The 16174-nt window shown below is 37.0% G+C and overlaps 1 protein-coding gene across 3 annotated transcripts; it reads left to right on the top strand.

The window, feature by feature from the left end:
* Positions 1 to 221: 221 nt before the first annotated feature.
* DDX18 (DEAD-box helicase 18) lies at positions 222 to 14660 on the top strand. Of its 3 annotated transcripts, XM_074910839.1 has the most exons (15): positions 222 to 408; positions 545 to 711; positions 811 to 812; positions 1702 to 1845; positions 2355 to 2490; positions 2966 to 3066; positions 3182 to 3381; positions 3468 to 3582; positions 5115 to 5254; positions 6121 to 6282; positions 7277 to 7429; positions 8135 to 8248; positions 8948 to 9004; positions 10354 to 10531; positions 11171 to 14660. In XM_074910839.1, the coding sequence occupies exons 1-15, from the start codon at positions 286 to 288 to the stop codon at positions 11311 to 11313; spliced, it is 1935 nt and encodes a 644-aa protein (XP_074766940.1). In that variant the 5' UTR covers positions 222 to 285; the 3' UTR covers positions 11314 to 14660. The 3 variants fall into 3 exon arrangements, with proteins under 3 accessions (XP_074766940.1, XP_074766939.1, XP_074766938.1); XM_074910838.1 differs by lacking the exon at positions 811 to 812 and having other exon boundaries at positions 222 to 403; positions 528 to 707; positions 1696 to 1845; XM_074910837.1 differs by lacking the exon at positions 811 to 812 and having other exon boundaries at positions 222 to 403; positions 528 to 707.
* Positions 14661 to 16174: the final 1514 nt, after the last annotated feature.

A 16174-nucleotide genomic window follows, 5' to 3' on the forward strand; every position in this document is an offset into this window, starting at 1 on the left:
GGGGACGGGCACACCCCGCCGTGAGGGACGGGCACACCGCGCCGTGGGGGACGGGCACACCCCGCCGTGGGGGACGGGCACACCCCGCCGTGGGGGACGGGCACACCCCGCCGCCGCCTCCCGCCAAGAGGCGGCTCCCGCCCGAGCGCGCGGCGCTGCCTCCGCCGGGCCGCCAGCGGCCGCTGCGGGCCTCCCGTCAGGCCTTGCGGCGGGGGGCGGCGCTGCCCGGGTGTGCCGCTCCGGGTCCCACGTGTGGCGGCGGCGGGAGCGGGGCGGGCGGCGGAGATGTCCGTGTCGGTGTCCGCGAGCAGCTTGCCCATGCGGCTGCTTCGCAGGAAGATCCACAAGCGCAACCTGAAGCTGCGGGAGCGCAACCTGAAGCTGCGGGCGGCCGAGGCGGCAGGTACGGCCGGACCGGGCGGGCGGGCGGGCCTGCGGAGCCTCTCCTCGGCGGAGCCGTCACTGACGTTGTGGGGTTTTTCTTCCTTTTCTTTCTCTCTCTCGAAACGTGACTCCGCGCCGTGCAGTGCCTGCGCCCGACGAGGCGGCGTCGCAGGCCCCCCCGGAGGAGGAGGCGGAGGAGACGGCGGCGGCCTCCGAGGTGGACGCGGCCTCGGAGGGCGCGGATGCTGCCGGCCCCCGCGGCGGGGAGGTGAGGAGGAGGAAGAAGAAGAAGAAGAGGAAAGCGGCGGCTGATGCGGGAGGTGGTACGTTGTCTTAACAAATACAGCTTGTCTCCCGGGGCTGAGTTGTTCTTGGAGATGCTGTCTCCCCTCCCTGTCCGACGGAATTTGTCGGCTGGACTGAGAGAAGTAGCAGGGGTTGGCCTGGGCTACGTTTTAACGCCCGGGAGGTTTTCAGTCTTACCTGTTTTTTTATTCCAGCGGTAACATTTAAATTCTAATATGTACTAAATCCCTAGCAACCAATGTAATTGTTACATATATACTGCTTTGTAACATTAAATTTAGATGTTTTGCTTTTTCTTTATACAGATTATATAGACTATTTTTCAAAGTAGAGCTTTGACAGGTGGATGGTTTCTGTCCCTGCATATCCCGCCAGTATGTCTTGTTAGTAACACATCCAGCCTTTAGCAACATCTGTATATCATGAAACAAAAGTATACTGGGAAACTACCTCAAAAAATTGCATCCTGCAAATATTGCTGGATTTTTGTATATTTTCATACATGTATATACACACATATATATTTCTATATATTGGAAACTTCTCTCTTACATGTTTGATCTCTGTGATGTATCTCATAGTTACACAAAAAAACAGGTGTTTTCATGCAGCTCTTTGAGGATTCAGGTACTTAGAACAGAACAAACATTACATTTCACATGACCCGAGTGCAAACCATGTTGGTAACTTGATGTCTGCATTACAGATAGGAAAGAATTTTGTAAATTCTTTCTCATTTCAACAGAAAATCTCATATCCTGTACATTAATCTTCACTGTTTTACTGTACAAAGTGGATGGTGTACAAGGAACTTCAGAGTTTTTTACTCCCTGCCTCAGAAAGTTTCATGGAAACTTTGTCTGCCCTTCTTTCACCCCATGAAAAAAGCATGACATTTGTGAGTGGTTTACAGAGTGAAGGAATTCACTCTCTGCAACAGTTTTTAGTGGTGAACATGTCCTTCATGTCTCTAACTGACTTGTCTTCTGTAAAATAACACTCTAAATACAGAAACTAAAAAAGCAAAAACTGAAGAAGATGAATTTCTGGAGGTAGAAGATGAAGCAAAGAAGGAATCTGGAGAGAAAGTAGAAGAGGAGGAGGGGGAGGAGGAGGAGGATGATGAAGTGCCCAGTTTACCACTAGGTGTAACAGGTACCTTGTCTTCTCTTTTTCATGTGTGCAAAAATCCAAGGTCTAACGCTTTCTTCCAGAGCAAGTTGCAGTTTTCAAATCAGCTTTATAACTCAGGTGTGTGAATTTAGGTGGCATGAAGCTGGCAGCTATACAGCTATTACTGAGTTACTGTTCCTTGAAATTTTCATTGTGTACACACTCCTATTAGTCTTAAAATTACTAGTGAAAATCTCTTTTAAAATATATACACACACGTGTTTGTAGAGGAAAATCCAACGAAGAGCAAGGTGGAGGTGTATGACTAATAAATTTGGCAGGAGAAACAGTTCATTTTTAACAGCTCTGTGTAGAACTGTTAGGAATGCATTAATACAGAATATTTTGTTGGTATCTTCAGATTTTATGGTAGGAAGGAATAAGAAAAAATTCTCTGATTATGTTTTTATCTGGGTCTGGGTAATCTCAGAGGACAGCTGGAATTGAAGACATAAGTCTCAACATTTTTTTATTTTCCCACCTCACTTCAGGTGCTTTTGAAGACAATTCATTTACTTCCCTGGTTGGTCTTGTCAGTGAGAATACACTGAAAGGCATAAATGACATGGGTTTTACACACATGACTGAAATTCAGCATAAAAGTATTAAGCCACTTCTGGAAGGCAGGTAAGAAATACATCTTTTTAGTCTCTATTGACCCCAAATGTGTAAATTTTGCTAGCAAGCTAAATACATGAGATGTGACTTTGTGCAGCTAAACTGTTTTTTTTTAAATATGTTCTTGTATGGTTTATATATTTTGTTTATAAGCATTAATACAAGTTTATAAAGTGTATCTGTGTTACATGCAAACAGATACTTAGGGTAAGCTCATGGAAACTGCTTTGCATTTGCCTTAGAAGCAGGGAAGTCGGTTTTCATTGGTCTTGTCAGTGTGTCTCAAAGACTGTCTCACAGTCACTGGAGATGTAGTGACCGATTGCTGTGGACCCCATCTGCCACCAAGCTCTTAATACCAACTCTACTGGTTTCCTTTAAGCCGTGTTAGTGTTTTTACATTGTCAGTGTTGTTCAAAATAGGATTGCTCTTTTGTCTGTGCGATAAACTAAATCCTTCTTTTTCTAACTTTGCTGCATACAGGGATATTTTAGCAGCTGCAAAAACAGGCAGTGGCAAAACACTTGCGTTTCTTATTCCTGCAGTAGAGCTCATCTACAAGCTAAAATTCATGCCTAGAAATGGTAAGGCTCTTCATTTCACAGTTGAATTTTACTGTGGTGCAGCCATTTAGGGATCTGGCTATGAGGGGGATTGGACACGTTGTGACTTATTCTTGTCTGATTGATGTATTTTTAGGAACGGGTGTTATTATTCTTTCTCCTACTCGAGAGCTTGCTATGCAAACCTATGGAGTTCTGAAAGAACTTATGAATCATCATGTTCACACCTATGGTCTGATAATGGGAGGCAGTAACAGATCAGCAGAAGCACAGAAACTTGGAAATGGAATCAACATCATTGTAGCAACACCAGGAAGACTGCTGGATCATATGCAGGTAGATAAAATATTGATGTCTAATCTGCATTATTAAAACATAATAAAACTCCTGTCCTTGTCTGACTGAATTTTTTAATCTTCTAGAACACTCCAGGTTTCATGTATAAAAACTTGCAGTGTTTGGTAATTGATGAGGCGGATCGTATCTTGGAGGTTGGATTTGAAGAAGAAATGAAACAGATCATAAAACTTCTACCAAGTAAGAAAGAAAAAAAGTCTTTTCTGGAAATCACTTGACTAACATTATGTCTTCTTCATGACTCAATTATTATAAGAGAACTCATTAATTTTTATAGTTCTGTAAATGCACTTCAGAGTGATTGTCTTACTCTGTCCTTTTTTTTCTGATCGCTAGTATATATTACTTTATTTAACATCATTTATCTGAAAGACAGGGTTTTCATATGCACTTTAGGAATATAATTCGGTTCATATAAGATCCTTCTAGTTTAACATCTGTGTTCTCTCATTCATCTTCCTCTGCTCGTTTATTTCCTACAATTCATTATTTCCTAATGAGGCTTAAATATAAAGAGGAAAGTCTTCTGACTTCAGTTCGAATTTTCTTCATACCTCCAAGAACAGTATCTTAAGGAATTTTAAGTATTTACCTTAAAATTTTCTTTTCCTAATTTTTCATTTAGTTATTCCTTGTAATTGATGTATTAAACACATTCTCAGAGTCAACAAGGCTCTCCCTTTAACTTTCAACATGCAGAAACCTCTCCTCCGTGGAAATAGTATATAAAAAGTCAGTGATAAATATTTTGAGGTTCCACATCTTAAATATTCAGATCTGCATGTTTAGATTTATATATCTGCATTTTAATAAATAACATCCTGTCAAGAGTGTTAATAAACAGTGCTAAAACCTGAAGGGGAAGGAAGAGTGGGGAAAATGACATGTTTATCATAAGGTGGAAAATGCTAGATAAAAAAAATTTTAATTTTGTATAAGTTTGATTTCGTTTTGTCCTGTTAGAAAGGAAATTATATTTTAAAACAAACACTTCAAAATAGGAGAAAAAAAATAATTTAAAATGGTGGCACCGGTTGTTCAGCAAGAACAATTGCTACTGTTCTTGCAGTTGTGAAATGGAACAGGCTAAGTGCATTTTTCCATGTACTCATGTAACAAGAAAATGCTACAGGATCAGGATATATATTTGAGCTTAGAGATGACAGTCAGGCAAGAGATTTCCTACCCCTGCTCAAGGAACATCGAAGTCACTGAGGCTCAGTACAGATGTACTGCCACGTGACTAAAAAAAGCATGCACAAACGTGTATGTTCTAGACTGATTCTGCACGTTAGTTTTGGTGTTTTCTTGCACAATCTCTAGCATGATTCTTTTTCTAAACAAAAACATCGTAATATTCATGGGAATGAAGTCCATTTATAGTTAGAATTTACAAGACCAGTCTCTATTTAAATCATTGTTTTGTGTCTACATTGGAGTGCAAGTGATTACTAACATTTTCCCAGGGAGAAGGAATACTGTGTTTTGATAGCTGTTAGGACTTCGGGGGTGGAGGCAGCCTAAATAAACATCCTGTACAATCCCTAATACAAATACACCTGTCTGTCAGTAGTAGTATGTTTGAATTAGAATTTAGTTGAAAACAGTGGAAGGCTTGCTCAGGGAAGTTTGCAGCTAGAGATTTTATGGACTTGCTATTTGAATTCTCCTTTAAAAAAAGAGGTTGTCTTTCAAAATAAATATTTTTTCAGAGCGCAGACAGTCAATGCTTTTTTCTGCCACACAAACCAGAAAGGTTGAAGATCTGGCAAAGATATCTCTGAAGAAAGAGCCACTATACGTTGGGGTTGATGATAACAAGGAGACAGCAACAGTAGATGGTCTTGAACAGGTAAAACTCAAACGTTATTGAAAGGACACACCAAGTTCTATGTGTTTTTAACTGGGTTGTACAAACGCTATCTTAAAGGGTGTCTACCATCCTAATGGACAAAAGCTATCAGTTGCTTAAAGGGCTTTTTTCAGGCTGCTAACTAAAGTATGTTACAAGCATCTAGTCAATGTTTGCTGGACAGATGAAATAAAATCTCATGAAATAGTGATATAGTTACTTACAGGTGACTATTTCTATCTGTATTACATACCTAAGCTCCAATATATATTACATACATAAGCTCCAGTTGTCTTTCCAACTTTATTTTGCACATTACTGACTAGATATATACTTCAGATAGAATTCATTGTTGCTGCTTCAGACAATAGCTAAATCAGTTTCTGTGTTTTGTACAGTTGACATGATGAGTCTTGTTACAAAAATTACTAGTAGCTGTATATTACCTAAAAAGAGTAAACCAGTAGCAAGATCTGCATAAAATAAAATTCTTGAAATCATAAAAAATTTTAAGAACCCTATGCAGTTTTGTTCATGACTAACATCAGTAATTCAGAGTTCTTGAAATGCATTTTTATTGTATAAGCTAATTACTTTTCACTGAACTTACAGTAGTTTGGAGACTTAATTAAAAATTACTTCTTCAAGTTAGTATAAGTTTCTTGCTAAGCTCATAATCTTGCAGAGTTTCATATACCAAGGTGAGGTACAGATGATAAATCAAATGGTTTGGCCCAATACAGCTGGAAAAATTAACTATCTGGCATATTTGTTTAACAACATAACACTTCCCTGATTTAATTGTATTGCTGAAAGAAAAGTTTGTTCCATACTACTCCATTTAACATTGTTTAAAAATTTTCCAGGGGTATGTAGTGTGTCCATCTGAAAAAAGATTCCTTTTGCTCTTCACATTCCTCAAGAAGAACCGGAAGAAGAAACTAATGGTATTTTTTTCTTCATGTATGTCAGTGAAGTACCACTATGAATTACTCAACTATATTGATCTGCCTGTTTTGGCCATTCATGTAAGTATTTTATTCATTGATTTATTTTTAATTAATCTGATAGTACCTGTAAGTTGTTACCAACCTTACATTTGCCTTGTTTATTTCAGTCCAGTTTCTAATAAACAGACACCTTACTCACAAATTGATGGTGATCTTGATTAGTCTGTAGAGGAAGGGGACAAAGCAAAGATGCTAATAACAACACTTCAGTATTGTTAATCTTGGTATTTTCCAAATCAAGGCAGAACAGTGATATTAGTTTATGTTCTGTGTGTAGAAACTTTCTGTCTTCTTCCAAGGGGTTGCCTTTCACAAGCACTAAAACTCGAGTTGTGGAGCAAATATTGTCAGAGGAATCCAAGCACTCTGATTCCTGAAGTGGTGGGTGCTTTTTCTAAGGTTAGGGTGTCTTTGGTTTTATTCCAATTCTTACCGTTTGGATGAGTATTTTAATTTTGTTGTCAAAACCACAAAATGCATAGTTTAGGAGAAAGAGTTGACTGCAAATGTATAAAACGGTTAGAACTGACTACAAATGTCCTGTTTTGTTCTTTGGGGAATTTTTTGGATTTATTTTGGTAGAACTGTTACAAGTACGGTGTTGGTTGTATTTTTTTAATTTGTAATCTAACATATTACTAGACTTGAAAATGTCCTTTTACTAAACGTCAGGCATTTATGCACCCCTCCTGAGAATAATGCTTATGCAACGAATTTTTAATGCTTTGCAAAGTACAGTGTAACCTCTGAGAGATTCCACTTAGGTAGCCCTGTGCTGTTGGCTGTGGTGGCATTATTTCTTCACTGCAGAATGGTCCTACTTGGTCTGTACTAGTCCATGATATGGAAAGATGCCCCAAATTATTTGGTATTTTTGGCAGTGATATAATATGTGAAATGTGAAATTAGATTTAAGCTTACAAATTGGCAGATTTTTTAAAGGTAGTTTGTTTTTTGTTTTTTTTTTTTTTTAGTTGATATTTCATCCTTAATGTGTTTGTTTTCCTTTTAGGGCAAACAGAAACAAACCAAACGTACTACAACGTTTTTTCAGTTCTGTAATGCAGAATCTGGAATACTGTTGTGCACTGATGTAGCTGCCAGAGGATTGGATATTCCTGAAGTTGACTGGATTGTCCAGTATGACCCTCCAGATGATCCAAAAGTAAGTTAAGGAAATAAAGAAACTTCACAGCAACAAATCAAATCGTATCTATAAACATAATTGCAAAGAAAAGCTGAAACTGCCGCTTGACAGCAGTCAGGATTCAGCTGTGTTCGTATCTAGCCACTGATTTCTTCCACTTCCCTTCACCAGCTCCTAGGACATGCTACACATAGCCAAGACCTTTGTTACCTTTATAGAGTTGCTTTTTAAAACGTTATTCTTTGTGCTGTTAATTTAAAATCTAATCAGCTAAATAACAAAACACTTCTCAGGAGGTTTGTGAGTTTATGTATGCATCTGTGTGTCTCCTAACAGCTTTTTCAGTGGAAATCTGTTTTTTATTTAAAACACGGTATTCTTATTTGAATGTGTCCAGTGTAAACAATCAAAACTCAGAAAACTCAGAAATATACACAGCAAATATATCAAAAGCAAAGTTTAATTTTCATTTACAGCAGACTAAGAATATTTTCCTTTGATAGAAGATAAAATACTTTTATTCAGGGGTTCTGTCTCATCTAATTATCCATTGCATCTTCAGTACTTGGCTTCCCTCATCTATTTGTCAGTAGTAAGAAAAAGTCTTAAAAAATCATGGATGATGCATTACACTACATTAATATTGGATTTGGGGTGGGGCTGTTTGATTATTACGTGTTTGAAAGACTGATTGGACTTGCTGTTTTTTATTCTTTCGAAAAGGAATATATTCATCGTGTTGGTCGAACTGCCAGAGGCATAAATGGTAGAGGACATGCTCTGCTCATTTTACGACCAGAAGAATTGGGCTTTCTTCGTTACCTAAAACAAGCCAGGGTAAACTTAACATTTAAATCTTTTTTTTTTTAACGGTGCAACAGGTTTATAAACACAAAAACTGTACTCATTAATCACTTTAAATTTTTTAGCAAAAAACATTCTATTGCTTAGAAAATATTTAACTGAACATCTGACTTTTAAGTCTAAAGTCAGCAGCATGAAAGTAAATGTTGAGTGTAATTATAATTGTTCTGCAACTGTGCAACTTGTGTTACTGAAGAATAAATAATATCCTATGACCTCCCTGTGGAAGGATACTGGGAGTTTGACCATCCAGAGAAAATTGAAACCCAGATGTTGTGCAGTTTTTATTTTTTCTACACAAAGAGTCAATTGCATTTTGTTCATTTCCAAAAGAAGGGTAACCTTCTTCTAAATGTAATCATTTTAATACGATAGGACTGCACATAATTTCTTGGTTGCTTTCTTTATGGGCTTGTTCACACTCCAGAGTTTTGCCACTTTTAACTAAAGTGGTGTAGCTTGTAAAGCAAAAGCTAAAGTGTTAAGTGTCATAATGAGCATCTTTATGACAAGCTTACTGGCAATGCACTTTACAGATACAGCTGTGGTATTAAAACAAAAATAGCTGTTACCTAGCAGGTCTTTTTCTATTTGTCTTAGGAAATGCATTCACTATTTACACAGTGTAAACATTTTTGATATTTTCTTTGTCTTTTTTTTTTTTTTTTAAAGGTTCCATTAAGCGAATTTGAATTTTCTTGGTCAAAAATTTCAGACATCCAGTCTCAGGTATGAAATGACTACATACTACAGCTACTCAGAATATCCATATAATAATTTACATGGAGAATGTGAGTCTATAACGATTGCAGTTTAAAAATATATATGCTTGTTTGGGAAAGTTCCTGTAGATGAGTACTGTGCAGTAAATTCTCCTGTCATATTGTTCCTTGATGACAGTAAATTGATAAAATATTTAGAAGTTAAAGATTAATATCTATTACTAAATTGTCATTATATGGTGCAAATTTTGCTGGTAAGACTTTTTTTGCATTGCATCATAGAACCACAGTGATGTAAACCTTCTTTCAGGTTTTGAACAGAATGTTCTTGTCTGGCCTAGCAAGGGGAGTTTGGGTAGCTTTTATTGAATAGTTACATATGTTCAGATTAATTGTGAATAGCATATGTCTTATTAAGTGATTTACTCAGACTTTGGTGTGCAGAAAGACATCCAGTACCAACACTTAGAGGTGTTAGTATACAGTCCAGGTGTATTTTTAACTATCTGGTGTTAATAAAGCCCAGAATTGGCTAAACCTGTTTTGTGCTCCAGTGCTACAAAAATAGCTGTGGAGCACAAAGTAGAAAAGAACAGCACAGGTAGTTCTTGTAGATGTGAATTTCTATTATTTAGTTCTGTGAATCATTCTTTTGATAAGAGCTCTATAAAGCTTCTTTGCAGTAACAAATTTGAAGTACAAGAACCAATGAAGACAGTCCTTCCAGAAAGAGGTTCCTAGTTAAGAATAATTAGGAAGTAATGATACCTAATGTAACTTATTTTTAGTATGCTGATGTTAAACATCAAATGAGACGCTTGAATCTGAAGAGCGTTGGGAACTTAGCCCACAACACATAAAATGTCTCAGGCTCCACTAGTGCATCTGCATTTTTGTCTTAGAATTAATACTGCTTATTTTGCAGTGCATTTGCACCATAATAGATAAGACTATATGTAGAATTACATGGAATAGTACCGTTTAGATGTCTGACTTAAAAGTATAAGGTCATCGTCCATTAATTTTCAATGCATGTAGTTTCAAGGTGTGGCTGCAGCTGTATACACCTTCTTGATTAACTTGTTTGGGACAACCCAGTTTAATAGTTCCGTAAATTTTCATATTGCTGAGGATTTGTACTGTAATTCAGCTTTGGGCTTTTTTGTCCCTCTATTTATAAAAGCACTCTGATATATGTATGTGCACTCTGCTGTCACAGGGCAATTTTTCTGAAATGAATATCACTGTAACTCTCACAGTAAATAATCTGCTTCAATATAATTTATACACTTGTTCTAGCTATAATTGGATATGTCTTTTGTTTTGTGTTTTTCTTATTTTATTTGCCCTCACCAGCTGGAAAAACTGATTGAGAAGAACTACTTCCTTCACAAGTCGGCCCAGGAAGCATACAAAGCTTACATTAGAGCTTATGACTCCCATTCTCTGAAGCAGATCTACAATGTCAATAACTTGGATCTTCCCAAAGTCAGCCTTTCCTTTGGCTTTAAAGTTCCTCCGTTTGTTGACCTCAGTATCCTTTTACTGCAGTGTTTCAAAGCTGAATTTCTGTGTTACAAATGTTAAATGAAGCTTACTGAAGCTCCTATGCTACTTCAAATTCTGATTTTTTTAAAAAAATTTTTTTGGCTGTTAATCACAAACTATTGCTGGAGCATGATGTATTTATCAAAGAAAATGTTAAAAGCAAATATTAAAACTGCAGAAATTGCCTACAAACAGCTACGTTCTAGTGCACGTACATGCTGTATGTGCTTCTGTTGCTGGAATGCATATATGCATACATGTTCTAGAGTACTGTTCTCCATGCAAAATTATTGTCATTAAAAGGTAGGTGCTTAAGTTAATAATCGTGGAATACTGAAATAGAGGGGCAAGAGCATGAAATAGAAGACTGTACCTAATTACTGCCAAACCCACTAGTAGATGGAATTTGAAGTGATAGTACTTTGGCCAACTTAGTTGGACAGCTGCAGGAGTAAAAGCATTATTTAGAACCACAGGCACAAAGTTCTAGTTTTGTCTGTAGTTAGCACCTCAACTTTTTGTGTAATGCTTCTATTTTTTCCTCACATTAATAACCCTTACAATACCTAAAAAAGAAACATTTCGTATTATTCTTTTTTGAGTTCTTTAACCAATAAAATTTCAGATGTGCACAGCAATCATGGCAGAAGACTACAGAAAAGAGGTGGAGGTGGGGGATTTGGTTACCAGAAATCGAAGAACGTCCACAAAGCTAAAATCTTCAAACATATTAGCAAGAAATCAGACAGTCGGCAGTTTTCTCGTTAATCGTACATTCATTAAAATGGCTTGTGGCATTGGAATAGACTACCTTGATCAAAACCATCTGGCAATTACTTCCAACTTAAACTGCTCTGCTCACATTTTTCAGGGTCTTTATGGTTTTGTTTCTAGGAGCATCTTTTATCTTTCAATTCAGAAAGACTCTGGAAGGGAGACTAAAAATAGAAAGGGAGAATATGGCCAGCTAGTTTTGCCATACTTGTAAGGAAAAAAGATAGTTGAATATCTTAAGTCAATACTATGGAGTTTTTTATTAAAGACAAAATACTGGTTTTATAGGATAACTTGCTTTACATTTACCCTTTTTTCTATGCACACCTCTACAGATTGTTGGAGTAGACAACACAAGGACAGATCACAGTGTGAGATAAAAAAAATCTTGCTCACATGAATCACTGCATGGGTCTTTAGTACTTCAGAACTCTGGTTTGTCCATCTCATATGCTGAAGAACATAGAAAGATTTCTTTAAAACAGAACATATCTGTGAATAACTAAGGCTGTATGAACTTGTGATTAATTTCAGTCATGGTATCTGTATAACGAGTATAGTGTCCCAACATTGAAAAAAAAAAAAAAAAAATCCCTTATGCCACATCTGGGATATATTTAGTACTGTTTCTTGTAATGTTGTGATAAAATGGTAACACGCTAGTTGAAATGTGTGGGTTTTCTTCATGTTCTCTTTATATCAGAATTTATCCATCTGATAATGTCTAGTGTACCATTATGAATAGGCAAAGAAAATTAACAAAAAGCAGATTACATAAATTGAAGCACTCAGCCCAGATAATGTTTTTAAAAATTATAATGTCGATGCTGTGAGAATTTTTGCAGTTGTATCTTGTAAATTACAAAAATTAATTGCTCTTTAGTCTTAATTTATCAGATCAGTGATGGGCAAAGCCAAAAATACTACCACAGGACTGAGGGGGTGGAGAGACTTGATATGTGAAAGAGTGAAATGGGATATAAATATACTAGAAGGATATTTTAAGGGAGAAATATAAAAGCCTGAAATAGAAGAGGGTGGAATACATATAGCAAACAGAACAAACACAGAGACTAAGTACAAAAAGAATACAGAAGTTGGGCAAAAGTAGAATAACTACATTATGTATATTAGTTTCATATCTCTTACCATTTTAGTAGGTAACTATTCTTATGAGGCAACAGTGGTGGTGGGCAATAGTATTTCAAAAATGTACATCTGTCAATGCAGGGAAAGACTAAAATGTCACAGAATCCTGAAATCTGGGCCCAGTGTGATTACAGTAAGACAGCTTTTAATTTACATCTGAAATGTAACCCAGGACCAACTGTGAATCCAGAAGCATATGTAATTATTCTGATATAAAATGGACTGTTATTCCTTAGGTCTTTTGAAGTAGCATGTCAGATTTAAAACTATGATACCTGCACTGAAGTATTGCAAAAAAAATTGGCAAACTTCCTTTTCACCTTTAGAGAAACAAGATCTTTTTTCTGAGAAAACAGTACAACCATTCAGAACTGAGTGTTGCCTTTTTTCCCCTTTTTTGTGAACCAGCTGACTTTGAGCCCATTACGGACTCTTCAAGATTCTTAATTAACATTAGTCAGATATTAAGAACTATTGATATGTCAAAATATTTAGGTAGATTAATTTTGTTACTAGGATTTGAATGTCTCATGCTTCCAGGGTTGCAATGAAAAAGCAAAATCTGCTCTGAAGGGTAAGCAGTGCTAAGTACATGATGCCTGGCTCATTAAGTTCTAATCTTTGATTCTGGGTTTGTCTATGTATTTATAAATAATGGATATCAAAATAGTTCTCGTGTCTGTTCACTAATAGCACATTTTAAGAATTCTGAGATTACAACATCATATAGTTGAAGGGTTCTGTCTACACCTGCAGGCTGTGCAGTTACTTAAACAGGAATTAATTTACATTATAGTGACATTAACTCTGAGACTCGTTAGATGAACTGCAAAGGTGATTACTTGTAAAGAGATGTATGCAAAGCTTCCTGGCTTGTTCAGATGCAGTTACCTTTTTCTTTGTTTATGGAATCACAAATGAAAAATACTTTCTGATTAAATACCTGTGTGTATTGGGCAGCATCTGTTCTACTGTGGTATTGCAAGAAGTTTAAAAGATTGTCAGACTGATTGGAAATCTACGTTTCCTTTGCAACTTACCCTGCTATCAATCTTGTGAGCAGTTAATAGACCTCAGCCATCAGACTCTCAAGGCTTGTCTCATAACGGTGACTGATAGGTTGGGGACCAATATTGTGTGCCTTGAGAAATTGCCTTCTTTCTCTGAGAACCTTGACAAAGAAATTGGACTCTTTAAACCACTTAAGGGGGTGATCAAAACTGTCCTGCTTGAACTGGAAGATTTTTTTGACAGTTCTTGGAACAGACCCATAAAGGAGAATTCCATTGCTGAGCTACTGCTCATAATCACGAAAAATCTTGTCATGAGTTTCCTGTGCTATAACGCTGCCGAGTTACAGACAAGCACAAGACTAGTCAGAAAGTGTTGCCATCAAATTTTTCAGGGTGAGTGTCACAGATAGAGGGCATGTTTATTGACGGTGTAGAGCAGGAATACTGTCTACTTAGGTCTGCTATAAAGAAGCATGTTTGTATTTAATAGTCATTAGCCTTTATGTTTCACATATGAGTTTGCTCAAAGTAAGCTACCAAAGCTTTAGATAACGCTAATGATTTGCTTTCAAGCCAGTAATCTAAGGCTCAGGGGAAGCAAGCTCTCACAGGAAGGGTGAAAAGGACTATGTGATTAAAAATAAATAACATTTTAGTAGAGGTCTCCAATTTCTTACCCCTGTGAAGGAAAGAAGAGTACTGACAGGATACAGCACAGGTCTGTGACTTTTTGTTTTTAGTTCTACCACTGTCCTGTTAAGGAGATAGTTCTCCAGTTACTGCAACCTGCCAGAAGTTAGAGGGTCTTTACAGAGATCTAAAAATCTAACAACTGAAAAAGTTAGTTATTGGCCCTCAAAAGGTAGGTTGTTTCAGGTTTGGGGTTTTTTTCAAACTAAAATAGCAACGCTGAAAGAAGCCTAGAATAAACTGGCCAGGCATGCAGAATAAAATGTCTCTGCTCTTGACTTTTGCTCTACTAGCTTGATTTCCCCTCAGGATTTTAGCTGCTTGGTTTGACAGGAGAATTCATGCAACTGTTCCCAATGCTTTTGTTTGCTCTAGATTTATAGAAGATGTTGAACTGTGAAAATAAGAATCCAGCCTCTTGAACTGGAATGCTCTTTGCTTCTAAAAAATTTGCTGGCTTGCATCAAAGTCATAAATACTTTAATGCTGCTTGTGTCAAATCTCTTTATTGCACAGCCACGTGGGGAAGAAATTACCTTTTTTTTTTTTTTTTTCCTCCTCTTAGCCACCACAATAAACTGTTGATACGGCATTGTGAGGAGAGGTAGAGGAAGGATGCTGTTAAGAGACTGGAAGACAAATGGAAAATTGGGGTGCTGTCTAGACACACATTCACTTTGTTATATTGGTGTCATCCAGCTTAAGAACTGCATTCACCTTTCAAAAAAATATCTGAGCGTATTCTACAATAGCAGTCCATCTTCCCAAACACTTCTGTAAACTACAACACTGAAAAACATAGCCACCTACTATTTTTTCCCAGTTGGTCAGAATTTAAAATGAGAAAATCATAGGCTCTGCAAAGTCTTGTATAACAGTTCCAAAACTACTTCCTATGTTCTTCTCTATCTTGGCTGTCATCTGAAGATACTTAGCCACTCAGAGCTTTCTGAACTCACCTATGAATGTTGACAATTACAAGAATATTAAATATGTTACTCTGCATAACCTAGATGTTTACTTACAGGGGTTAACAGACCATGTGAATTTGTAGGAGCTATTTAGTCTTCCTTACAAGCTCTGGATAGGTGTTCCTGATATATTGTCACTTCTAATTAATAAAACTCTGTATGGGAAGAGAAAGCAGACTTGAGAAGGAGGTAAGTTCTGCCCAGCACCTTCTAATTGTTAAGGGACCTGAGAATGAATTTATGAAGGTACATAGTAACACTAATACCTACAAAATGTAACTTGAGAACATAGATGTAACTAAAATGACATTGCTTTTTTTTAAAAAAAAAAATAAATAATAAAAAAGCAACTTCATCTTTCCACTGAAGTTGTATTCAGTGATATCTTTATATTCCTCTCTTAATTGTGGTAGAATAAAAGCTAGGTAAATGGCTTGTAGTGCTAAGAGACATTCTTTCATACTAGGAAAAGAATCCTTGACCTGTACTAAGCCCTAGCTGCTGATGGCCTGTAACAAAACTACATGAAGTGCTAAATGAGTATTTAAACACTGTATTTTTCACTTCATTGCAAAATTTCATGAATCTTCTTCTGGTGCTTTGCAAGTATATGCTACTGTAACTATGTAAATTCTTCATAATTTTTTGTCCCACTTTCTACATAAATCCATCAGGGGATTATTTGTAAATAAGGATACTTAACAGCACCAATGCTATTGCAGGTGCAAACAAATTAAGGTGTACAGGTTTTAATTAATGTTAAACTCATTCAAAGAATTCTTTCTATGGCTATGAAACTTGTCTATTCAAAAGTATTGCACAGAGAAATAAACCACACACATACACATTCCAGACTTGTACTCATGGTAAATTCATACAAAGGCCTTGCTTTATGTTCAGATTATAATGGCAGTGGAGTTAATTAGTAGTAATAGGTGGCCCATATGGGGAAGGTTTTGTGAACACTGTCCAAGGAAAGAAGGATGTTTCTACCAAACTTAAGTGTAAAAAGAGTTGCTGTGCAGATTTGAT

This window comes from Athene noctua, chromosome 7, assembly GCF_965140245.1.
Source record: "Athene noctua chromosome 7, bAthNoc1.hap1.1, whole genome shotgun sequence".
In the NCBI taxonomy this organism is placed as follows: domain Eukaryota; kingdom Metazoa; phylum Chordata; class Aves; order Strigiformes; family Strigidae; genus Athene; species Athene noctua.